At 35.3% G+C, this 27096-nt stretch overlaps 3 protein-coding genes across 5 annotated transcripts in view; all 3 read left to right on the top strand.

Moving 5' to 3' along the window:
- Nucleotides 1–1773: 1773 nt before the first annotated feature.
- Nucleotides 1774–27096, top strand: part of LOC102626575 (non-functional pseudokinase ZRK2-like) — a 49342-nt gene continuing 24019 nt past the window's right edge. Inside the window, exons 1-2 of one of the 2 annotated variants that reach the window (XM_052442092.1) lie at nucleotides 1789–2012; nucleotides 2163–3323. In XM_052442092.1, coding sequence (XP_052298052.1) covers nucleotides 2163–3227 — 1065 coding nt within the window. In that variant the 5' untranslated portion in view covers nucleotides 1789–2012 and the 3' untranslated portion in view covers nucleotides 3228–3323. Of the gene's footprint in view, nucleotides 2013–2162; nucleotides 3324–27096 lie in introns of those variants that run through there. The other variant, XM_052442095.1, reaches the window with a different exon arrangement.
- On the top strand, nucleotides 3947–5697 carry LOC127902586 (serine/threonine-protein kinase ZRK1-like). The gene is made up of 2 exons (XM_052442104.1): nucleotides 3947–4406; nucleotides 4558–5697. Exon 2 carries the CDS (start codon nucleotides 4558–4560, stop codon nucleotides 5599–5601), a length of 1044 nt encoding a protein of 347 aa, XP_052298064.1. The 5' UTR covers nucleotides 3947–4406; the 3' UTR covers nucleotides 5602–5697.
- The window catches only part of LOC102628314 (serine/threonine-protein kinase ZRK3-like), a 128880-nt gene continuing 113822 nt past the window's right edge, over nucleotides 12039–27096 (top strand). The window contains exons 1-2 of one of the 2 annotated variants that reach the window (XM_052442101.1): nucleotides 12039–12296; nucleotides 12509–12779. In XM_052442101.1, the coding sequence (XP_052298061.1) occupies nucleotides 12511–12779 (269 nt within the window). In that variant the 5' untranslated portion in view covers nucleotides 12039–12296; nucleotides 12509–12510. The remainder of the gene's footprint in view (nucleotides 12297–12508; nucleotides 12780–27096) is intronic. The other variant, XM_052442100.1, reaches the window with a different exon arrangement.

The raw sequence follows: 27096 nt of genomic DNA, 5'->3' as shown, positions 1-27096 counted from the left end.
TAGAGATGTAGAGTTTACTATTGAATTGGTTCCAGGCACAACCCCTATATTTATGGCCCCATATAGGATGGCTCCATTAGAGTTGCGAGAGTTGAAAGTACAATTACAAGAATTAGTCAATAAAGGTTTCATCGGACCTAGTGTATCTCTGTGGGGAGCACCAGTGTTATTTGTGATGAAGAAGGACGGAACTATGAGATCGTGCATAGATTACAGGCAGTTAAATAAAGCCATTATTTGTAATAAATATCCGCTTCCTCGGATTGACAATCTGTTTGATCAGTTATAAGGTGCGATAGTTTTCTCGAAGATAGATTTAGTTCAGGTTATCATCAATTGAAGATTAGAGATGCCGATGTACCCAAAACTGCATTAAGAACCCATTATGGACATTATGAGTTTTTGGTGATGCCATTTGGGTTAACTAATGCTCCCGTAGCATTTATGGATCTCATGAACATGGTGTTTCATCCTTATTTAGACCAGTTTGTTATTGTATTTATTGATGACATCCTGATATATTCACACAACAAGGAGTAACATGCAGAACACTTGAGGATTGCTTTACAAACCTTGAGACATTGGCAGCTTTATGCTAAATTCAGTAAATGTCAATTCTGGTTAGACAAAGTTACAATCTTGGGCCATGTGATTTCCGCTGATGGTATTTATATGGATCCCCAGAAAATAGAAGCTGTAGTGAATTGAGAGCGTCCAACCAGTGTATATAAGGTTAGAAGTTTTCTTGGCTTGGCAGGTTATTACCACAGATTTGTTGAGGGTTTTTCCAAGATAGCTTTACCTCTAACGAAACTGACAAGGAAGAAAGTGAAATTTGAGTGGACAGATGATTGTGAACAGAGTTTCCAAGATATCACTAATTTCTAACAAGTTTATAGCCAACTTTCTCTCATAAGTCAGTTTGCTATTAGCTAGAGATTTGAAAATATAGCTAGAGAATGTGTTATTAACATTTATTGAAAACTCATCATCATAACAACTTTCTCTCATAAGTCAGATGGTAAATCATTCTTCTCCTTATAAGCGTCATACAAGTTCAAGTTTCTATGTATACAATAGGAATAAACTTCTTTCTAATTATAAATATCACTAATTTATGAATTTATATTGAGATGACAGACGGGATACAGGGATAGTCATATCATGAGATAAATAATTTTAAAAAGCATATCGTAAAATGATAATTAAAAAAAAAAATCTTAACTCTGATCTCCCAATAATTGAGTGAGTAGAAAGTGTAATGACGAAATGACATTTTATTCTTAATAATGAGAACAGTAAAAAAGAAGGAATTAATTGGACAAACTTTATACTCGTTCAGATACATGTACAAAACGCCAACTAGGAGAGCTAGATAATAGCTGTGTCTCAATTTAATCAACCTAAAGATCAAGATCAAATCAAGCATCGCGTTTTCTTAATCAATTCAGCGTACGTGCACAGCCACAGGTATGAACTCACTCTTGCAATTGCAGTAGTGTAAATGTATAAAATTAAATGATCGTATTCGAAACGGGGTTTGATGGAAGCACTTGGGCAAGATGCGGATGATGTAGAAGTTAAAAACACTATTTTTAGTATGCCTCCTATGAAAGCACCGGGTATTGATGGCCTCCACGGGATTTTCTTTCAATCCCAATGGGAGTTAGTAGGACCCTCAATGTGTAAGCTAGTCAAGCAGATTTGTTTTGCAGGGAAAGTCCCAGCGAGTACGCTCATCGTTTATCATAAAAGAATTATTCCGCGTTTAGCTACGTGGACTATTCCTTACCCTCATATATCTTTGGTTGACTAGAGAAAGCCTCGTTGCATTTTCACATATTTCAAATTAAATTAAGCATTAAAAAAATATTTATACTTATTCAGATGACTCAATTTAATCGACACCAGAATCTGAACTAACTCTTGCAATAGTAAAGACCAAGATCAAGATCAAGATCGAGCTCAGCGTTTTCTTTATTAATCAATTTGCTGTATGTTCACAGCCACAGGTACTCCTCTCCTTATCATCAGCGTTCAACAGCTTTGGCATTTTATTTTTTTTTAATAAATTTTACTGCTGTATATTTGTGAATGAAATAGTAGTATATATATAAATAAAACAAACTGATTGTGATACTTGAATTGGTTTCTACTTGTAGATGGGTTCAATTCTGAGAAAATTCAAGGACAGGGCTGATAAAAGAATATTGATGATGAAGAATGGCGCGACCGTACTGAAAGAGTTGATAGCGTCTTCTCATGGTAAATATAATCCTTATCGTATCTTTTCTGCTAAAGAACTCGAGATTGCAACTAACAACTATGACGAGAGAGAAGTTATAAAACAATGCGACTTTTACATAACTAAATTGTACAAGGGCTTTTGGCAGGAGCGGCTAATTTCTGTTATGAAGTTTGATGAATCCCTTCCTGATAGCGTTTATAAGTATAGTATTAATAACATAGTATATGCAGCACAAATGGATCACAAGCATATTTTAAAGCTAATTGGATGCTGCTTAGAGACTCCAATTCCCATTCTAGTTTTTGAATATGGAGAGTACAGAACTCTTCCTGAGCGTATTGGTCACTACCGCGATCCTCAACCTCGACCTCAATTTGAACCATTACGATTGAAACATAGGTTAAAGATGGCGATTGATATTGCTCATGCACTTGCTTATCTTCATGTTGGATTCCCCAGACCCATCGTTTTTAGACATTTCATCCCATCACGCATCTTGTTCAATGAAGAAAATGTTGCAAAATTGTTTGATTTTTCACTATCCATATCCATTCCCGAAGGTAAAACCCACGTTACTCATCGTGGGATGGGAATATGGGAATTATGTGCACCTGACTACAAGAAGATATATGTTTTCAATGAAACACTTGTTATCAATGAAAAGTATGATGTTTATACTTTCGGTACAGTTCTGTTGGAGCTATTGACTGGACAGGGCGCCAGGGATTTACTTCTTACACATGGTTCAGTCCGTCATCTCATTGAATATTTGAACAACTATCTTGAAAATAATAGATTTACTGAGATAGCAGATCCTATAATTGTTCAAGACCTATCATGCACTGGGAAAGAGCACCATTTGCAAGCTTGTGCACGACTCACTCTTGAATGTCTCAACGAATCACCGGTATATAGGCCAACAACTGTTGATGTTGCAAAAAGACTCAGACAAATTTATTGCTCTCTTTCATGTAATTAATCTTTTGTATTCGTCGTTTTTTATGTTTTCATTTTCCCCTGCCAGTATTAGTACTGCAACCCGGTTATTTGAATAAACAAAATGTTACTAGTTTAATGCTTTATTTAATAATTTGTGGCTAGTTCCATGACAGGGGAGAGGAAAATTGTATGACAATATTTGTCACTGCACGTTATGGTAAAATGCCTTTTTTTTTTATCATGATATCATCTAACATTTTGGGATAACCACGACACAGAAAAAGAAGTTTAAAAATTAGAAAATGAGCATAACAAAGGGCATCGATTTGAAAAAAATTGAAAAAAACTATAGCAAAATTTTTTATTGGACAATTCCTGCACAATAACGTGCTCCATTGTACATGTAATTTATGTTCTACTACTGGAACAGTTTCCCAAACTAACTAACTTGATAAAATATACAAAAAGAGTTGAAGAGTTAGGCTAGTGACATGACATTTTTGATAAATTTCAAGACAAAATTTAAGATACGTCAATGTCATTAATTGGTGGTTTCACCTTTCATAAAATTTCTCAAAAAATAGAAATCATTATAAAAGAATTATTCCACGCTTAGCCGCGTGGACTATTCTTACCCTCATGCGTTGTATATCCTTGGTTGACTAGAGGAATACTTGTTGCAATTTCACATATTCCAAATTAAATTGAGCATTAGAAAAAAAAACACTTCATACTTATTCGGATGTGAAAGAAAATGAAATAAAGTTATTTGGTTACTAAGAAAATGAATTGATAATTCTGGAGATATTTCCTTAACAAACTTTGATTCTTATTTTTACTTAACTATTGATTACAAAGCATCACCTATTTATATACAATGCAATCACGGTAACATCATTTAACTAATCCAAAGACTAACTGTAATCAAAGCTAACTAACTTCAGTACAATGCACATCATGCTTACAACCATCTTTAACTAATCTGCTGAGCTGTCAGCTGAGCTGGCACTGCTGACACACTTGCCCTGTAACTTGCTCTGTATTTTCTTCATCTTAGTCTTCACCTTCTTCTGTTCAGCATAATGAGCTGCTCTAACAGGATGACTCAAATTAATCAACATCAGAATCTGAGCCAACTCTTGAAGTACTAAAGATCAAGATCAAGATCGAGCACTGTGTTTTCTTAATTAATCAATTTGCTGTATGTCCACAGCCACAGGTACTCCTCTCCTTATCATCAGCGTTCAGCAGCTTTTGGTTTTTTTTTTTTTTGATAAATTTTACTGCTATATATTTATGAATGAAGTAGTAGAGAATATATACAAATAAAACGAACTGATTGCAATATTTGAATTGGTTTCTACTTGTAGATGGGTTCAATTCTGAGAAAATTCAAGGACAGGACTGATAAAAGAACATTGATGGTGAGGAATGGCGCGACCGTACTGAAAGAGTTGATCGCGTCTTCTCATGGTAAATATAATCCTTATCGTATTTTTTCTGCTAAAGAACTCGAGATTGCAACTAACAACTATGACGAGAGAGAAGTTATAAACCAATGCGTCTTTCACATATATAAATTGTACAAGGGCTTTTGGCAGGAGCGCCTAATTTCTGTTATGAAGTATAATGAATCCTATTCTGATAGCGCTTGTAAGTTTAGTATTAATAACATAGTATATGCAGCACAAATGGATCACAAGCATATTTTAAAGCTAATTGGATGCTGCTTAGAGACTCCAATTCCCATTCTAGTTTTTGAATATGGAGAGTACAGAACTCTTCCTAAGCGTTTTGGTCACTACCGCGATCCTCAACCTCGACCTCAATTTGAACCATTACGATTGAAACATAGGTTAAAGATTGCGATTGATATTGCTCATGCACTTGCTTATCTTCATGTTGGATTCCCCAGACCCATCGTTTTTAGACATTTCATCCCATCACGCATCTTGTTCAATGAAGAAAATGTTGCAAAATTGTTTGATTTTTCACTATCCATATCCATTCCCGAAGGTAAAACCCACATTACTGATCGTATTATGGGAGCATGGGGATATTGTGCACCCGAGTACAAGAGGACACGTGTTTTCAATGAAAAGTATGATGTTTATACTTTCAGTACAGTTCTGTTGCAGCTTTTGACTGGACAGGGCACCAGGGATTTACTTCGTACACATGGGGATATTCCTCTCGTTGAATGGTTGAACAACTATCTTCAAAATAATAGATTTACTGAGATAGCAGATCCTATAATTGTTCAGGACCTATCATGCACTGAGAAAGAGCACCAATTGCAAGCTTGTGCACGACTCACTTTTGAATGTCTCAACGAATCACCAGTAGATAGGCCAACAATGGTTGTTGTTACAAAAAGACTCAGACAAATTTATTGCTCTCTTTCATGTAATTAATCTTTTGTATTCGTTGTTTTTTATGTTTTCATTTTCCCCTGCCAGTAGTAGTACTGTAACCCGGTTATTTGAATAAACAAAATGTTAATAGTTTAATTTGCAAGCAAATTTAATTTGTAATATTAAACTTACTTGTAAATTAAATATTTTCTAATCACAAAATCACTTTGTTCACGCTGCTGCTGGGGCAGAGTAGAGAGATCCTCTGTTTTGTTTATTCGGATTCTGAAATTAAAATAAGCTAATAGAGAAGTCAACTACTATGAAGTTTCGATCGTCGACTGAGCCACTGGTTGAAGTGTGTGTAATGTGTATAAAAGCTATTAAATTCGGATTTTATTGTCAACCTCACTCAACCCAATTGTATTTCTTTTAGTATTTAAGTTTCAATCTTGGTGGACACAGTGGTGTACCTTGAAACTTACATTTGGAAGGTGAGTTCAAAAATTTTAATTTAATTTGGCGTACTTAATTTTTTAAAGTCTCAAAACTCAAACTCTACTTTTTCATTTTAAATAATAATAATAAATTATTTATTTTTAATGTTGAAGCTCATTGTGGCCACTGACCACATTTATAAAAGTTCCTTATATAAGTAATCTCCATAAAATAATTATATGGCTATTGTAGTTTGAACCAAATCTATAAAAACCACTAAACAATACTCTTACCACTAAATTATAAGTATTTTGTTACATAAAAAATGTGCTCAAATTCTTTTTATTTAACTCTTTTAAAAAGGGTATGAGATATATTTAAAAGAAAAATAATGGCCTAGAAAAGTCCTTGAAGTCCCTCTTGAGCCCCCTTATGTACTGAGTCCGCCCATGGGTGGGACGCTAGTAGATTTCTTTAAACTATATATAACACAGTGGTGTATGTTATTGAGTAGTATTGTTAGATATATTTTTAGGTGAGCATTTTTATAAATAAAAGCTATTTATCACAAAAAAGAAAAAAAAGAATTTGATGATATTCACGTTTAAATTTAATATTAGTAGAATATTTGTCATTGGTTACACGTAATGGCATGAATATTACCAACAATGGCATATTTGCTTGTTGTAGATTTATGGTCAAACTTTTGAAAGCTGTAGATTTATTGTGGATAAGTACTGCATTGTCATTAATATTTACACTATTACAGAGAGTCAAAGATGAGCCACGAGATTCTATCACTTAAATGAAAAACATGGGTTGAACTTTACCCCTATTTAGAATAACAATATTCAATTGATTCAAAAAAAAAAAAAAAGATAACCAAAAAAATTCATCAACACACCCCATCGACCCTCATCTTTTAAATAGATAAATTAAAATTTTCACACTTTTAGAGTACAAATTGAGGATTGTCATTCCATGGGTGTATTGAAGGTTACTTTATATAAAACAATATGCTGGTACAAATATACCCTTGAGAGATTGCAGCGTACACACAGTGCCTCTCTGGTGACCGCGTTTATGATGCTATAACAATATTTTTCTCCGGACTTTGAATAATTTATGGTTGACTTCCGAATTTCTTAGAAGCTTACATTTCTGTTCAAATTTTGCTTGAGAAATTGCAACACGGTCTCTCAAGAGATCAAGCCTCTCACCGTCCGCAGGTACATTGAAAGATCAAACCTCTCGTCGTCCACATGTACATCCTAGCTTCTTGTCAATTGTCATCATCAGCTTGCTTTAATTTCTTTTTAAGTACGTTCTCTTTATGTAAATAAACTTTACTTTTTTACCTTTTATTTATGTCACTTATATTTTATGTTCCATATTAATATTAGTTTTATGTTCTTATTTCTCAAGATACTTACACATTTTATTTGTTTTACTTTTTATTTACGTTTTATGCTCTTATTTCTTAAGATATGTACATGTGTTATTTGTTTTACCTTTTATTTATGTCACTTATATTTTATGTTCCATTTACATCACTTATCTTCTATGTTCTTATTTCTTAACATATTTCTCAAAAAATAAAAATCATCATAAAAAAATTAATTCCACGCTTAGGCACGTGGACTATTTCTTTCCCTCTTGCGTCGGATATCATTGGTTACATCGAGGAAGACCTTATATTTTCATACTGTATTTCAAATTAAATTAAGCATTAATTAGACAAACAAATTTTATAATTATTCATGATTAAAAGAAAAATATATATATATGACTCAATTTAATCAACATCAGAATCTTAACTAACTCTTGCAGTAGCAAAGATCAAGATCAAGCATAGCGTTTTCGTAATTAATCAATTTGCTGCATGTCCACAGCCACACATATACTCTTCTCCTTGTTATTAGTATTCAACAACTTTGCTCTCTTTTTTTTCTTTTTCTTTTTTTAACTTTTACTGCTATGCATGAATGAAATAGTAGTATATAAATAAAACGAACTGACTGCAATATTTGAATTGGTTTCTACTTCTAGATGGGTGCAATTATAAGAAAATTCAGGGGCAGGAATGATAAAAGAAGATTGATGATGAGGAATGGCACGAGTGTACTAAAAGAGTTAATAGCGTCATCTAATGGTAAATATAATCCTTGTCGTATCTTTGCTGCTAAAGAACTCGAGATTGCAACTAACAACTATGACGAGAAAAGTTATAAGACAGGCAGCATATATAAATTGTACGAGGGTTTTTGGCAGGAGTCCCTAATTTCAGTGATGAAGTTTTATGGTCATGAATATCACATATGCAGCACAAATGAGCCACAATCATATTTTAAAGCTAATTGGATGCTGCTTAGAGACTCCAATTCCCATTCTAGTTTTTGAATCTGTAGAGTATGGGACTCTTCGTGATTGTATTTTCGGCGCAACTCCACCTCAGTTTGAACCATTACTATTGAAATCCAGCCATCCAGGTTAAAGATTGCAAGGGATATTGCTAATTCACTTGCTTATCTTCACTTTGGATTCCCCAGGCCAATTGTTTTTAGAAATGTCAAGACAGAAAATATCTTGTTCAATGAAGAAAATGTTGCAAAATTTTTTGACTTTTCACTATCCATATCCATTCCTGAAGGTGAAACCCACATTACTACTGACGGAGTGATTGGAACACGGGGATATTCTGCACCTGAGTACATAAGCATATGTGTTTTAAATGAAAAGTCCGATGTTTTTAGTTTTGGTGCATTTCTATTTGAGCTTTTAGCTGGACGGATACACATCTGGGATCTTCTTAAGGATACGCATGATCATGGCTGTTTTTTCAATGAATATTTGAATAACTATCTTGAAGATAAAAGATTTACTGAGATAGCAGCTCCTATAATTGTTCAAGACATACCATGCATTGAGAAAGAGCAGCAATTGCATGCCTCTGCACAACTTACCTTAGAATGTGTCAATAACTCACCGGAAGATAAGCCAAATAAAAAAAAAAAAAAAAACTCAGACAAATTTATTGCCCTTGCGTGTAATTTTTTAAATTATACTCCTTGATTTTAGGTTTCCATTTTTCCATGCTATCAGTTGTGGCCGGTTACACAAATAGACGAAAAGTTACTTGTGTATATGATGCTTTCATCAGCGCTTTCGGAAGCGGATTGATGTGGTACAGAACCTAAATCTAATTTTTTCATCGATTATGAAAGGGGTACACTGAGTACAGATTTCTCTTGTTTCTGGTACTTCCAACCTAGAAAAAAAGATGTGCTGAATCATGAATGAAATAGTAAATCCTGCAATTATGGAGAGGGCTATGCTCCTAAAGAGCTGCATACATACAAGCATGTATATAGATCTCTTATATGAAGGCGTCTCTGAATCACCAGATAAAAGGCCAGCAATGATTGATGTCCCAAGAAAACTTAGACAAGTGTATTTGTCTTCTTAATATCATTATCTGAACGTGTTGAATTTGTCTTCTTAATATCATTATCTGAACGTGTTGATGGATGATCTATAACTTTCATGTTTATTTTCTTGAATATATATGGAGAAAAAAAAAAGAAAAAAACTTCCATATTCAGCTCCTCTGTTTGCTTATTGTTTTCTTCATGCAGCAGCTGGGCGCAAGTATCTTACATGTTGCCAAATTGGTTTTTTAATGGGGATGGTGAGTTTGTTTCCCAAAAAAAATTGAAGTATCAAGAGGAGGAAGACAGCGAAAAGATTATGAGGATGAACGGAGCGAAAGTGCTAGAAAAGTTGATATCTTCTTCGAAAAGTAAATATAATCTAATTCGTCCCTTCTCTGCTAAAGACCTTAAGGCAGCAACAAACTATGATACACTTAAAAGTTATCACAAATGACTATAAATTATAAGAGGGTTTCTTTCAAAACCGGCCTATTTCAGTGATGAAATTCGAAGCTTTTTTGAGGCCAGACCTTGCAACCAAGAATTGTATTACTTCACTGTGTTTGCATCACAAATGAGTCATAAAAATGTTTTGATGTTGATCGAATGTTGCTTAGAGATTGAAATTCTCATTCCCTTTTTCTAATTTTTAGCAAGCGGCACTCTTGCTAATTGTATTTACGGCCTCAAATCGGACCGGTTTGACTTTTGAGACTGCTATTGAGAAATTAAAAAAAAAATTAAAAAAGGGGCTAATGAGGCAAACTGAGTCAAACCCGGTGTGGAACAAATCACGGAGTTCATAAAAAAAATATTAAAAATATGGACGGTTTTAAAATAATTGTTCTGTTATTAGATTTAGAATGACTTTTAAATTATTAAACTGGGTATCTTTAGGAAAGGGGTGTCATAAGGAGTTTCTAAGGGTGTTGAAAGAAGGGCACTTTTTATTTTACACGGACTCTTATTAAGTGCAAAGGCCCCGTCCAAAACTTCATCCGTACAGGGATTTCGTGGTGGCCAATGTCCCGTTTAGCTGCAATGAAACGTTCACAAACAATTGGTTGACCGGAGAGGACTTGTTTTACTTTTGGATTCGGATCCCCCGTATTTTCTATCTTAGTTCTCTTAAATTTTAAAAAATCCATTCACACGCGTAATTAATGAAATTATATAGCTGACATTAAATCTTATATTACAATCTTATTTTAAAACTCATAATAACTCAAAAGTTTTTCCTCTACTTATTGCGAATTTCTCTCCCTTCACGAAATTAAAATTTTAGGTACAGCAATTTTAAATAATTCAAAACAGCAGGTGTAAAATTAAATAAACAACAAAACAGCAAACTTGCCTAGGGCTATGGTCCTTTCTTTTTTGGATTACTGGGCACTGGGGCTTCTGGCTATCTTGTGTGCATCTTTTCAGTGACAAAGAAGGACATCTCTAAATTGGATTAAACCTGCTGCCAGAGCAAAGAAGAAATTCTGAAAAAAAAAAAAATTTAATTTCCCTATTTCTCATCATACAAGGATGGAAGATATTTCTTATGGTGAACAACGGTCCACATGTTGAGTTTGCTGGACTTTTTTGGTTTTCCCTCGTAGTGTAGGAGCTCATTTTCCTATTCACCGCTGCACTGTTTATGGAGTTGCAGCTCATCTTTTTGGTTCTGAGTTTGCAGCAAAGAATTGCAAGTGTGCCGCTCAAGCTTGCTTTAATCATAATCTAACAATTAAAATTGCAATATTGTGAAGGGGGAGAATCGCAATAATTGAAAAAAAAAAAAGAAACTTTTGAGTGACCATGAGTTAAAAAATAAGATTATAATGTAAGATTTAATCTCAATAATTTAATGCTATTAATTACACATGTCAATGGATCTTTAAAAGTTTAGGAGGATTAGGAGAGAAACTGCCTAGGAGAGGATCCAAATTCAATTCCAAACGATCGCACTAATGCAAAGATGAGGAAACAATCTAAAATTAGTCGATATTTCAAAAGAAAAATACTGAGAATTGAGAAATTGATCCATCAGTCTCACATGCCAATTCTCCAAATCTTGAAAATACACCTTCAAAATTTTGAAGTTTGAATTTGACCTGCAGGAATTTACCCCGAGCTTCGTCCCTGATCCTATCCCAGTCCTCGCTGCTGAAGAGCTCATCAAGTTAACGCAAAAGGCTTTGCTGCATGGCGTTTAATTTTGAAGAACACTGTAAAATTTCTTAAAGTTGATTAGGATGTTCCTCGGAGACTCAAAACCACAAGGAATGGATTGCATTGATGAAGCCGGAGATCGTCATTAGTTATTGCATTGTGTGAAGAAATATATTGAATGTAATATCTTTAATGAGATAACAGATCTGGGCCATCTGGAATTGGAAGGCCAACGATTAATCATTAATGCAACCTTTTACAGAGCTTGCTCTTAAAGTTGCCTCATCAGCCGGAGATAGACAAACCGACACAAAACAAACAGAAAAACTCGAAACACTGGCCTAAAAATGAGGTGAAGATATGTGGCCTTTATTCGACCAAGAAGCATTCGACAATCGACAGTGGATTGGTGTGACTGATCTGACAAATGAAAGCGATAGTTATTTTGATTCAATAAGAATCATTTAGATTAAAAATGTTAAATTTTAGAGATCAAATGTGGTTGCCACGTGGGAACACGTGTCGCAAAATAATTGGGGGGCAATCTCATCAGCTGGTGAAGAGGGGTTGTCTGTCATCACCCCTAGAAGCAGGACTTCCTCAGAAATTTCGTGGTGGCCGATTTCTTCTACCTTTGACTTGAATGATATGCGAGTGCACACCACGTTCACAGAGATCAAGCCGCGCGTTATCTCGATATCAGATTTATCAATTTGCCGTCCACAGGTACATCCTCATTGCAGCCAGCAGCTTGCTTTCTTTTTCCTTTTGTTTGCAGTATATACGATTTCTTCCTGCAAATTAAGTTTACTTCTATGCACATATGTGTTTTGAAGCATACAGCAACAATTTTTAGTTTTGTACACACACAAATATAATTCATTTGCTGTGTTCAATTATATAAACTAATTGTATTTTAATGGGTTTCTACTTTTTAGATATGAGGTCCATTTTGAGAAAATCCAAGAATAGGGAGGACAGAGAGACTACTAATAATAGTAAAACAGAAAATATGATGAGAAATGGCGCGAGTGTGCTAAAAGAGTTGATAGCGTCTTCTAATGGTAAATATAATTCTTATCGTATCTTCTCTGCTCAAGAACTCAAGCTAGCAACTAACAACTATGACCAGAAAAACGTTATAACTGAAGACTGGGGGTGTATATTGTACAAGGGATTTTGGCAGGAGCGCCTAATTTCTGTTATGAGGTTTCGAGAATCTAATCGTGATGGACACGGAAGTTGTATTAACAACATTGTCTATGCAGCACAAATGAGTCACAATCACATTTTAAAGCTAGTTGGATGCTGCTTAGAGACTCAAATTCCCATTCTAGCTTTTGAATCTGTAGAGTATGGGAATCTTCGTGATCGCATTTTAAGTGCTTCTCAACCTCAGATTGAACCATTACTAATGAAACATAGGTTAAAGATTGCAATGGATATTGCTCATGCACTTGCTTATCTTCACTTTGGATTTCCCAGGCCAATCGTTTATAGAGATTTCAAGACAGCACATATCTTGTTCAATGAAGAAAATGGTGCAAAATTGTTTGATTTTTCACTATCCATATCCATTCCTGAAGGTGAAACCCACGTTACTGATAGAGTGATGGGAACAATGGGATATTGTGCACCTGAGTACCTAAGCACAGGTGTTTTCAATGAAAAGTCGGATGTTTTTGGTTTTGGTGTGTTTCTATTTGAGCTTTTGACGGGACAGATTATCTCTGACCTTGTGAAGGCTGCGCGCAATCTCGGCTGTCCTTTCGAGGAATATTTTAAGAAATTTATTGAAGACAATAGTTTTACTGAGATAGTAGATCGTATTATTATTCAAGACATATTATGTCTTCGGAAAGAGCAGCAATTGCATGCTTCTGCACAACTTATGTCTGAATGTCTCAAACAATCACCGGTAGATCGGCCAACAATGGTTGATGTTGCAAAAAAACTCAGACAAATTTATTGCTCTTTCATGTAAACAACTTTTTCATATTTCTTGTTTTCATGTTTTCAGTTTCCATTTCATTACTTGTAACCTGTTATATACCCTGTTATATAAACAAAAGGTTAGTTGTTTTTTGTTTGGCTTTCATGCTTTCATTGATTAGTCCTTGTGGAAGCAGAGGAGTATGTTGAACAAACTTAATATATTCTATTCTAGAACTTCCATTAGATGATTTTCATTGATTTGAAATTTCCCAGTCTTAGAGAACTGTATACTTAACTAAATAATTCATGGATGTATAGAATCACATGAATACTGAAGGCACCAACTGCAAAGCTCCTCTGTTCTCTATCTTCATAGATGGCTGAAATTTCCTTCAACAGGTACATGTACACCCTCGTTGAGTGTGCTAGAGCAGGCTCTCTAAATGAGAAGTATGTCTTCCCAAAAAACAAAAAACAAAAATGAGAAGTATGATATTTAATTTTTGGTGTGGTTCTATGTGAGTTTCTGACTGGACAGAGAATAGAGTTAACTCACATGAAAGATTAGTTTTGGATAAAATATGAAAAGAGACTTGTTGAAAAGAAACAGATTCAGTGATTTTGTAGATCCTTTTGTTATTGAAAATAACTTACCTTCAAGTGCATTAATGAATCACAAGAAGATAGGCCAACAATCGTTTTTGTCACACGGCAAAGCAACTCAGTTAAACACACCGATCTGTTAGTTTAATCTTCAAATATATGTATGTTGGCAAGTGACATTCTAAATTGTGAATCTTTACGCCATGTATCTTGCTGTTATTTAGAGACATCTTCATTTGCCATTGTATTCTTTATGCTGGTTTGCATTCACTCTAGCTTGCTGCTCAAGTTTGAATTTATTGCAAGACAAAACATAACCATGTGACTGTGACATTACAAAGGTCAAAGGATCAGTGTGTATATTGTGTTAGATTTTATTTGCTTGCTTCTGCTTTTCCCCGTGACTTTAATTCTGCAGATTGTCGCATTTACGCAGGAGCCATTATGTGTGCAGATTCTGTGCACCCCTGCGGATGATTAAGAGTTTTATTTATTTATTTATTTATTTATTCTATGAGACATATCTATCATGTATATGAATGAACTCCCTCTTGCTTTATATATTTATACAATCTACTGATGGTATTTTGGTGGGTTTTTGGATATGAGTTGGATTTTAAGAAAATTCAAGCTTTGGTCGAAAGGTAAAAGAGCTTTGATGATCGGGAATGGCGCGAGTGTACTAGAAGAGTGACCAGAAAAATGTTTTAGCAGAAGACACTAGCTATAAACTGTATACAATGTACGAGGAGTGCCTAATGTCTTTTATGCAGTTTCATGGTCATGAATATCGTCCTTGTGCAAACAAAATTTGTATTAACAACATCACATATGCAGCACAAATGTGTTACAATCATATTTTAAAGCTAATTGTATTAACTGCGTTGTGTTTGGATCACAAATTAGTCATAAAAATATTTTGAAGTTGATCGGATATTGCTTAGGGACCGAAATTCACATTCCTTTTTTTTTTATTTTTAGCAAGTGGAACTTTTGCTGATCGTATTCATGGCCCTCGACCAGATCAGTTTGACTTTTGAGACTCTACTATTGAGAAACAGGCTAAAGATTGCAATTGAAATAGCTATTGCAATTTCATGCATTCACGTTGGTTTGCTAGACCTACCGTTATTACAAATATCACATCATGATATATCGTAGTTCATGAACAATTTGTTGCCTAATTGTTTGATCTTTTGCAATCCGAGTCTATTCCAGGCCAACAATTGTTGATGTTGCTAAAAGACTCGGATAAATTTATTGCTCTCTTTCATGTAATTAATCTTTTGTATTCATTGTTTTTATGTCTTCATTTTCCTATGCCAGTGGTAGTCTGTAACCCGGTTATTTGAATAAATAAAATGTCACTTGTTTAATGCTTGATTTAATTTGTAATATTAAACTTGCAAATTCAAATTTTTTCTAATCACAAAATCACTTTGTTCACTCTGCTGCAGGGGCCGAGTAGAGAGTTCCTCTGTTTTCGCTACTAGAGAAGTCAGCTGCTATGAAGTTCCGATCGTTGAGTAAGCCACATTTTGAAGTTGTGTAATGTGTATAATCTAAAGCTATTAAATTTGGATTTTAAAACTCAATCCCATTTTTTTTTTAATTTAAGTTTCAATACAGGTGGACAGTAATACATTTCTTTAAAGTTTAAACTATATAAAATTATGTTTTTTTTTTATATACTGATATATTATAATTAGAGATAAATTGGGATTCTTCTTAATAATTCTAATGTGGTACAATCCGAAAGTTGATCTCACTTATTACTTGTCGACTCTTATTTAATATTAGAGGGAGATCGATTCTATCCTAAATATGAGGAGATAAGTAAACCTCTACTAAGAGGGAAATTCAAGTTCCAGCCGCTCGAACCCATGCACTCAATATTCTTAGGCGCATGAGTTGTATTGTTGGGTGTATTTTTAGGTGAGCATTTTTATAAATAAAAGCTATTTATCACAAGAGAAAAAAAAATGTTGATTTTCACGTTAAATTTAATATTAGTACGTAGAATATTTGTCATTGGTTTTACATAATGTAATACAATAGAATATTTGCTTGTCCTAAACCTATGGTCAAACTTTTGAAAGCTGTAGATTTACTGCAAATACTTACTTCATTGTTAGTAATATTTATATTAGTACAAAGAGTTAGAGACGAGTCACAAGATTCTATGACTTAAAACGAAAAGGAGAGGCAAAGTTCAATTATCTTATTTAGAATAACCATATTTAATTTATCTTAAAAAATGTGAAAATATCAACTTACCTTATTTATTAACAAGATAACAAAAAAATTCATCGCTCTGTATTGGTCCTCAATAGATGATTTCGCAGGCGTCTTATCTTCCTCAACAATTGAATTTGTAGTTGATTGGGGGTGATTTCGCGCTACTCCTTCTAGATGTATCAGACCGGAAGGCTTGCTGCTTTTCCTCTTTAAGCTCCTGCACACACAAAAACTAGTCAGAGCACGCAGAGATTTTCCCGGCGTAAACCCTCCAACGCCCAAGTCAGCAATCTGGGTTTACTGTGGAAACTCCTTGCCACTAATCTGGTGACTCTATAACTATTTCTAAAGTACTGTAATCTATCTGAACTCTCCCGAGGTTTCAATAAGAATGCCCTATGGATTTTCTTTTAGTTAATTTTTTAGTGTCTTAGTGTCCAACCCTTTTACCTTCTTTGATTGCCCCTTTTATAGCCTCCATGAGAATTCGGCCTTCTTTGACTCACGTTCGCCACTTTGCCAGAATTCCCGAAAGTGGATGCTTGAACGTGGTGGTCGTAGCTAAGTGGGCTTCGTGCCTAGATTCTCAGATAATAGCGCATGTCTTGTTTAACTATCGTGCACTGGGTTTGCTGATTTAGCCCCAGTAGGAAATGTTCTCAATGCCTAGCAAGGAACCTACTCGTATTATGGTCCCAGCAAATGGTCTCCTCATACTCGAGGATAAGACTTCTGCTCTCGAACGTCACATTGCTCCTCACTTATAAGAAGGTTAACTCCTCGCTTGGATATGACAGATCACGCTATAATATCCCACCAAACATTATTTATTATTTTTAATGATTATCGTATGTATATATGAAAGAACTCTCTCTTGTTGTAGCATACTATATAATCTACTGATTATATCATTAGCTTGCTTTAATTTCTTTTTAAGTACATTCTCTTTGTTAGGAAATTGGTGGGTAAAGTAGGACTGTAGTTAAAAAAAAATTGGCAGAAAAATAAAGAACAAGTACAAAGAAGACACCAGAAAATTACGTGGTTCGACTTTTAGCCTATGTCTACGGGCGAAGACAGAAGGAAATATTTTACTAGTAAAAAAGAGTTACAAGTATTGTAGTATTTTAGCTCACTTCCCAAAACCCCAATACACCCAAACTCTCAAATCACTATAACAAGAGCTTATAATTTCAAGCTCTCTAAACTCTCTCTAAAAAATGCTAAATTGCTCTTTCTCTTAATGGAATGCTTCAGCTCTTCATCTGCACTTCTATTTATAGCAAAATAGTGGCCAAGAAAATCAACGGTTTTAGCCCAATAATTATGGCTTCAATTTCGTCAATCCGCGTGGCTTCAATTTGTCAATCTAGCTTTCAAATTTTGTGGGCTATGTTCTCCATTTTCTTTGATTTGCTAGCACCAAAGTCAAGTACCAAATTTGGTGCTGACTTTTAGGTGCTTGCTTTGACATTCTCCCACTTGGAGATTAGATTGAAAAACAATCAATCTCCACACCATCCTTTCTGCTTCGCCATAATCATGTTGCCTATGTTTCTGCTAGGCCACAAGAGGATCTACTCCATAAAAACTTGTCAGTATTGATTGGCTTAGTCAAAACATCTGCTAGGTTCTCCTTCGTATGGATTTTCTGCAAATCGATACTTCCATCTTCCACTACTTCTCGAACGAAGTGATACTGAACTTCTATGTGCTTTGTCCTGGAATGAAAGGCTGAATTCCTTGTAATGTGCATGACACTTTAACTGTCACAAAACACATAAATTTTCTGTTGTTTGTGCCCGAGCTCCTCCAATAATCTTTGTATCCAAACAGCTTCCTTGCAAGCTTGTGTAGGTACCATGTATTCTGCTTTTGTTGTAGATAAACCACAACGGTTTACAGTTTCGAAACCCAGCTTACAGCTCCTCCTGCAAGTGTAACACATAACCAATAGTGGATTTCATTTTATCAAGGTCTCCTGCAAAATCTGAATCCACATAGCCCTTGACAGTAAACTCTGATCCTCCATAACATAATGCAACATCTGAGTTTCCTTTGATGTATCCCAGAATTCTCTTTACAGCTATCCAATGCTCTCCAAGAGGATTTGCCATGTATCGACTAACTGCCCCCACTGCTTGTGCAATATCTGGTCTTGTACATATCATAGTGAACATCAAACTTCCCACTGCTGATGCATACGGTACTCGAGACATCTCCTTCTTCTCTGCTTCATTGCTAGGACACATATTTGAGGATAATTTAAAATTAATAGGAAGTGGGGTAGAAATTGGCTTACAATCGTGCATGTTGAAGTGTCGCAAGATTTTCTTCAAGTAGTTCTTCTGAGAAAGCCAAATCTTCCTGTTATTTCTGTCTCGGTGAATTTACATCCCTAGAATCTTGTTTGATGGTCCCAAGTCCTTCATTTCAAACTCCCTAGCCAACTGTGCCTTCAATTCTTGGATTCGATCTTTGTTGGGGCCTACTACTAACATGTCATCCACATACAACAACAAAATAATGAAATCATTATCCTCAAACCTTTTGTAATATGCGCAATGGTCTGAACTGAGTCTGTTGTATCCAAGGCTCATGATGAAAGAATCAAATCTCTTATACCAATACCTCGGCGCTTATTTGAGACCGTATAGATATTTGTTCAACCTGCAAACCAAGTTCTCCTTTTATTTTTCTGCAAAACCTTCTGGTTGGAGCATATATGTTTTTTCTTCAAGTTCTCCATGAAGAAATGCAGTTTTCACATCTAACTGCTCAAGATGTAAGTCAAATGTAGCACATATCGCCAAGACTACTCTGACTGTTGTAAGTCGAACCACCGGAGAAAATATCTCGTTGAAGTCAATACATTCTTTCTGAGCATATCCTTTCAACATAAATCTTGCACGATACCGCTCCACTTGATCATTACCATCATGTTTGATCTTGTAGACCCATTTGTTTCCAATGACTTTTCTTCCATGTGGTAGTGGTACAAGTTCCCATGTCTTGTTCTTGTGTAGAGCTCCAATTTCTTCTTGCATTGTTGTCATCCACAAAGCAACATCTGAGCTGTTTAAAGCTTCATAGAAAGTTGATGGCTTTTCATCCTCAGTTAGAAGACAGTACGCAACATTGATCTCTGTGACATACTCCGAGTGCCACGTTGGCGGTCGTCTCTCACGAGTTGACTGATGAACTTCTGGAGCCTCAGACTCGACTGGTTCTTGTTCTTCGTGCTCTGGTGCTGCTTCAGAAGAATCTGAATCTTCTAAATTATTTTCCACATATACCGGTATAGTTTCTGACTTTTCTTTTACACTGCTATCATCCTCATCTCTTCTTTGCAGTTGATCTTCTATAAAAATAACATCTCTGCTGATGACGATCTTGTGGGCAGTGAGGTCCCACAGACGATACCCCTTTACTCCATCAACATACCCCAAGAAGATACATCTTCTAGATTTTGCATCCATCTTCGTTCTTTCTTGGGCATTGTACATCACGTACACAAGACATCCAAATACATGTAGGTAGGAATAATCAGCTGGCTTTCCAGTCCACATCTCCATCGCTGTCTTTAGCCCAATAGCTGTAGATGGTGATCGATTTACTATATAACTGACAGTTTTTGCTGCTTTTACCTAGAATAAATTGGGTAGACCAGCAATCCTCAACATAGCTCTTATCCATTTTGTTCTATTCATCTGCTCTGCCACTCCATTGTGTTGAGGAGTGTATGCCACCGTGAACTGCCTCTGAATACCTTCTTGCTTACAAAAAGCAAGAAACTCGCCGTCTGTATACTCTCTACCATTATCTGTCCACAAACACTTGATCTTTTTACCAGATTCAAGTTTCACCCGTGCTTTGTATTCTTTAAACACTGGAAATACATCTGACTTTTTCTTAATTGGATACACCCAACATCTTCTGCAATAATCATCAATGAAAGTTACCATGTACTTTGCACCTCCCATGGATATATTCGGTGATTCCCAAATATCAGAATGAATCAAGTCTAGAATGCATTTACTTCTAGCAATATATCTACTTAATTTTAATCTATGCTGCTTACTTGTAACACAATGCTCACAAAATGGTAAACTTACCGATTTGGGCCCCGGAAGCAATTTTTGCTCAGAGAGAATCTTCAAACCTTGTTTTAACATGTGGTCAAGTTTGAGATGCCACATCATCATTGACTCTTCTCTATTTGATGCGACACACGCATCAGCCTCCTGTAGTGTTTCTCCTTTAAGCATGAATAGATTAACATCGATCTTTTCTGCCTTCATCAATACAAGCACTCCTTTAACAATCTTCATAATTTCATTCTTCACATAAGTTTTGTACCCATGACTATCCAGTTGTTCCAAAGACAATAGATTTTTCTTTAGGCCATTGAAATGTCGTACCTCCCCAATTGTACGAATTGTACCATCAAACATTTTGATTTTGATAGTACCAATACCAGCGATCTCCGAGGCATGATCATCTCCCATATATACAGATCCTCCTGAGATAGGTTCATATGTGTGGAACCCTTCTCTCTGAGAGGTCATGTGCCAGGTAGCTCCTGAGTCTATAAGCTAGACATCAGATAGTCGTTTTCTGCCTTTTGAAACAGTTATTGCCTCGCTGTAGAGAATTTCGCCATCATCTGAGGTACTTGCTAAACACCCCTGAGCATTTGATGACTCAGGTTCTTTGCCATTTTTTTCTCTTCTGGTTACTCCAACACTCTTTCTTGACGTGCCCTTTCTTGCCACAGTTGTAGCATTTAACATTCTTCTTACTTTTGGATTTTGATCTACCATGATTATGACTCCCACTGGGGCCACATTCTGTTGATCTCCCTCTTGTCACCGATAGCGCCTCCGCTTGCTGCGAACTTGCTTGTCTATTTTCCTTATTTTTTTGCTTGCTCTCCTCATTTAATACAGAGGCTGCAACATCGTCGAAAACTAGACTGTCCGCTGGATTGTTGTTCGTCAAGTTGATGATGAGTTGATCATACGAATTTGGTAGACTTTGAAGTATAAGCTCTGCAAGTTCATTCTCCTCTATATTATGACCCAACGTTGTGAGTTTTGAAAATAGAGTTTTCAAGGTGTTGATGTGGTCGGTCACCATTGTAGATTCTGTCATTCGAAGAATATAGAGTTTCCTTTTCAAGAACATTTTGTTGTGTAGTGACTTGGCCTCGTACAATTTTGTAAGAGTATCTCATATTTCCTTCGCTGTATTTTTTCTCTGCCACACTGGATAATACTCTGTCCACAAGTGCCAAGTGTAGATCAGAAATTGCGTTGCCATCTATCTCGTTCCACTTGTCATCAGTTATCTCCATAGGCCTTTCTTCAATTGCTGCCAATCAATTATTTTTCATCAATACAGCTTTCATCTTCATTTTCCACAATGAAAAATTATTTTCGTTAAACTTCTCGATTTCATATTTTGCCGCCATTTTGTTGATAAATATTATACACAAACTAGTGTATGAGAATGAACACCAAGAATGTTCCCAGGAAAGACTGAAGGGGTCACAATGGTTTCACTTAAAACCCAGACTCCTTAAGCTCTTATCGCATTTGTGATAGAACTTTCCTAGACATGTACAAAACCACACAGTTGCTGTACTCACACCACTATTCCCTGCTTTACACCGTCAATACTAGGATCGCTCCCACTGTTTCACGTGAATAGTACCGTATACGTGAACAATACCGTATATGTGAATAATATTGTATACATAAATAGTGTCATATACGTGAACAGTACCCGACTCTAAAAATTTAACCAATAGCTCTGATACCACTGTTAGGAAATTGGTGGGTGAAGTAGGACTGCACCTAAAATAAAATTGAAAGAAAAATAAAGAACAAGCACAAAGAAGACACCAGAAAATTACGTGGTTCGGCTTTTAGCCTACGTCCACGGGCGAAGACAGAAGAAAATATTTTACTAGTAAAAAGGAGTTACAAGTATTGTAGTATTTTAGCTCACTTTCCAAAACCCCAATACACCCAAGCTCTCTAAACTCTCTCTCAAAAATGCTAAATTGCTCTTTCTCTTAATGGAATGCTTCAGCTCTTCATCTGCACTTCTATTTATAGCAAAATAGTGGCCAAGAAAATCAACGATTTTAGCCTAATAATTATGGCTTCAATTTCATCAATCCGCGTGGTTTCAATTTGTCAATCTAGCTTTCAAATTTTGTGGGCTATGTTCTCCATTTTCTTTGATTTGCTGGCACCAAAGTCAATTACCAAATTTGGTGCTGACTTTTAGGTACTTGCTTTGACACTCTTTATGTAAATTAACTCTATTTCTATCATTATATATGAATAAACTGTTGCAGTAGCCAATTTGCTACATATTAATATTAATTTTATGTTCTTATTTCTTAAGATATTTATTACATGTTTTATTTACTTCACCTTTTATTTTCATTGCTTGTGTTTTATGCTTCATTTACATCAGTTATGTTTTATGTTCATATTTCTTAAGATATTTGTCAAGAAATGGAAATCACTATAAAAGAATTAATTCCACGCTTAGCCACGTGGATTTTTTCTTATCCTCTAATGTTAGATATCCTTGGTTGACTAGAGGAGGACTTCTTGTATTTTCACATTTTTCAAATTGAATTAAGCATTAATTACAAAAACAAACTTTATACTTATTCATGATTTAAAAGGAAAAAAAAACCTTATACTGGTTCAGGTGACTCAAATTAATCAACATTAGACTCTGAACTAACTCTTGCAATAGTAAAGATCAAGATCGAGCATAGCGTTTTCTCAATTAATCAATTTGCCGTATATATCCACAGCCACAGGTACTCCTCTCCTTTTAATCAGCATTCAGCAACTTTGCTCTCTTTTCTTTTCTTTTTTTTTTTAATTTTACTGATATATATTTATGAATGAAATAGTAGTAAATAAATAAAACGAGCTGATTGTAACATTTGAATTGGTTTCTACTTGTAGATGGGTTCAATTATGAGAAAATTCAAAGACAGGACTGATAAAAGAGCATTGATGATGAGGAATGGCGCGAGTGTACTAAAAGAGTTGATAGCATCTTCTAATGGTAAATATTATCCTTATCGTATCTTCTCTGCCCAAGAAATCAAGCTAGCAACTAACAACTATGACCAGAAAAACGTTATAGCAAAAGACACTAGCTATAACCTGTATACAATGTACAAGGGGTTTTGGTAGGAGAGCCTAATTTCTGTTTTGCAGTTTCATGGTCATGAATGTCGTCCTTGTGCTTACGAAAGTTGTATTACCAACGTCACATATGCAGCACAAATGAGCCACAATCATATTTTAAAACTAATTGGATGCTGCTTAGAGACTCCAATTCCCATTCTAGTTTTTGAATCTGTCCAGTATGGGACTCTTTGGGATCGTATTTTAGGCGCTCCTCAACCTCACTTTGAACCATTACTATTGAAACATAGGTTAAAGATTGCAATGGATATTGTGCATGCACTTGCTTATCTTCACTTTGGATTCCCCAGGCCAATCGTTTTCAGAAACTTCAAGACATCATGTATCTTGTTTAATGAAGAAAATGTTGCAAAATTGTTTGATTTTTCACTATCCATATCCATTCCTGAAGGTGAAACCCATATTACTGACACTGTGATGGGAACATTGGGATATTGTGCACCTGAGTACATGAGGACAGGTGTTTTCAACGAAAAGTCTAATGTTTTTAGTTTCAGTGTATTTCTATTTGAGCTTTTGACTGGATGGGACGTCTCGGATCTTGTTAAGGATGTGCATGATCTTGTCTGTCCTTTCAGTGAATATTTGAAGAACTGTTTTGAAGATAATAGATTTACCGAGATAGTAGATCATATAGTTGTTGAAGACGTTTCATCCATTGAGAAAGAGCAGCAGTTGCATGCTTCTGCACAAGTTACCTTTGAATGTATCAAAGACTCACCGGCAGATAGGCCATCAATGGTTGATGTTGCCAAAAAACTCAGACAAATTTATCGCTCTCTTTCATGTAATTAATCTTTTGTATTCATTGCTTCTATGTTTTCATTTTCCCATGCCAGTAGAAGTAATGTAACTCGGTTATTTGAATAATCAAAATGTTGCTAATGCAATGCTTGATTTAATTTGTAATATTAACTTACTTGCAAATTGAATATTTTCTGAGCACAAAATCACTTTGTTCACTCTACTGCAGGGGTCGAGTAGAGAGTTCTTCTATTTTATTTGCATCACAAATGAGTCACAATAATGTGTTGAAGTTAATCGGACGTTGTTTGGAGGTAGAAATTCCTGTTCTAGTGTTTGAATCTGCAGAGTACGGGAATCTTCATGATCTACTAAATCGTTCTTATCAATCCCATTCTGAGCCTTTGCTATTGAAACATAGGCTGAAAATTGCAATGGAGATAGCAAATGTGTTTGCCTATCTGCACATTGGATTCTCCAGGCCCATTGTTTTTAGAGAAATATCAAATCATCTTATATCTTAGTCAGTGAACGATATGTTCCCAAGCTGTTTAATCTTTCGCTATCTGCTTCTATTCCAGAAGGTGAAACCAACATAGACGGAGTGAAAGAAACATCAGGAATAGTTGTGCCTGAGTATGCGTGCACATGTCATTTTAATGAGAAGTGTGATGTGCATAGTTTTGGTCTTCTGCTATTACAGCTTTTGAGTACCGGAGAAGACTTATCTATCATGGGTCGGCCGTCGGCGTCTTAATGGTGACGAGAGCTTTGAAATGGATTTTGTGAAGAAATACATTGAAAATCATGGGTTTAATGGAATAGTTGATCCCAAAATTGTTGGAGATGAATTATTGGAGCAAAAATTGCAATCTTCTTTTGAGCTTGTCTTTAAATGTCAATCAGCTTCTGCAGAAGATAGGCCAACAATGATTGATGTGGCAAAGCAGATTAAAAAATGTATAAATCATTTTAACTTCTTAACTTCCATACTTAATACTTGAAACATCTATAACTTTTTGTAATTTTAGAGAGGGTGTGGCTTTCCTTGTTCTGCTGTTAATTTAAATGACAATTATTTATTTAAACAAAGAGAATTCTTGTTTCATTTTATGTTATATGATATAAAATTGTAAACTATAGAGCTTTTCTTTTTTTTTTCTGTGACTGACTAGAATGCTATGTTGATCACTGCTGAGGAGGGGGAGTTTCACGTTTTACAATGAGAAGTTGGATGTTTATGGTTTCAGAAAATTGTTAATTGATTGTCTTATAATTCTCTTTTTATAATTGTTGATGGATTAGCAGATCATGATGTTAAGATGAATGAGATAGTTGATTATAGGCTTACTAAATATGCATGGTTTCCTGAGGAAGAAAATTGATTGTAAGTTCTTACACAGACTGCCTTTTAATGTCTCCTGTGCCAACAAAACTTGGACAACTTTTTGTTTCGTTCTTACATCATAAGTGGACTTGAGGAAACTATGATTCATCATAAACTGTATTTATTTTAACTTTTAGTTGACTTTAGAAATTTGAAAAATTGTCTTGAAATCTAGAATATGATTGTGGCAAGCCAATACCCAGTAATTTAAGATTGACTATTAATTAAAAAATGGTCTTGGTCAACAAAGTTAAGCGGAATATTAAATTTAATCTCCACTTGTCACATTAATGGCTAGCAAGGACTTTTCATGATGAGACTGAAGACTTTCATTCATACAAGAGGCAACATTTCTGGTTTTATATGTTTTATCTGCTTCAAGTCTTATGTATGCCAAATGTTGCGGACCGCCTAAGTTCTTAGCCTAATTGCCCATAATTTTGGGCTATAGAGCCCAAGACAAGGCCAAGAGTGTTAGGTTGGCCCGATTCCGAAAAATTCTACACAATTCTAGCACAATCAAGTTTGTACATATCTAGAATTCTCTACACATTTCTAACACATGTAAATATCTAGAATTCTAGGCAAGTGGTAGAATTCTCTAGAGCTTTAGAGTTTGGCAAGCCTCCCCTATAAATAGGGCATGGCATTTAGCATTTGAGCATCAAGTTTTAAGCAAGCAACTAAAACACTCTTGTAAGCTCTCTTGTAATCTCTTGCGAGTAATACAATTTTCCTCATTCGGCTTCATTGCTCTATTCTCTTTGGCTTTTTCAAAATCTCTAGGCTCAACTAGTCGAGAAGCTCAAAGGCTTACTTAGCAACATTCGGCAAAGGTTGTCTAAGTGCCGCACGGGTTCGTTGCGCAAAACACTCATCCCGTGACACTAAGCTCTCTCCGTTGCATTTTCTCTATCTCAATACCCCAAATCTGTCATCGATCCGAACTGAGGTACATTCTCTTCTCCAAGTCCTCTGCTTTATTTTTCGTTCTTAATTTTTAGTACATCTCATAGTGCCCTTGAAAATACTATTACTTTTAGTGGTCTAGTTAATAAACACTTAGAATATTTGTTCAATGTACAGTTTAGTAAAGTGAGAGAGGAATTATTTTAATGGGTTTGTAAGAATTTATTGATTAGACTTAGATCTTGGATGGGTTTGTGTTTGGGAAAAAGCAAGTCCTCGGGAAAGGCAGACAAGTCAACTGTTAAGTCGATGAGTAACAAAGTACTACTAGAAAAATTGATTGCCTCTTCTAACGATAACTATAATCCTATTCGTGACTTCTCCTTCCAAGAGCTCACAACAGCTACAAACAACTACGATAGAGAGAGAATTATAATCTAAGAGAGTGGCTATATATTGTACA

Source organism: Citrus sinensis, chromosome 5 (assembly GCF_022201045.2).
Source record: "Citrus sinensis cultivar Valencia sweet orange chromosome 5, DVS_A1.0, whole genome shotgun sequence".
Taxonomy (NCBI): Eukaryota; Viridiplantae; Streptophyta; class Magnoliopsida; order Sapindales; family Rutaceae; genus Citrus; species Citrus sinensis.
Note: the sequence above shows the minus strand (reverse complement) of the source record. Positions and strands in the feature narration are given on the sequence as shown.

Excerpts from the sequence above, each read along its gene's own strand:
- LOC127902586 (XM_052442104.1), top strand. The coding sequence starts at position 4,558 with ATGGGTTCAATTCTGAGAAAATTCAAGGACAGGACTGATAAAAGAACA.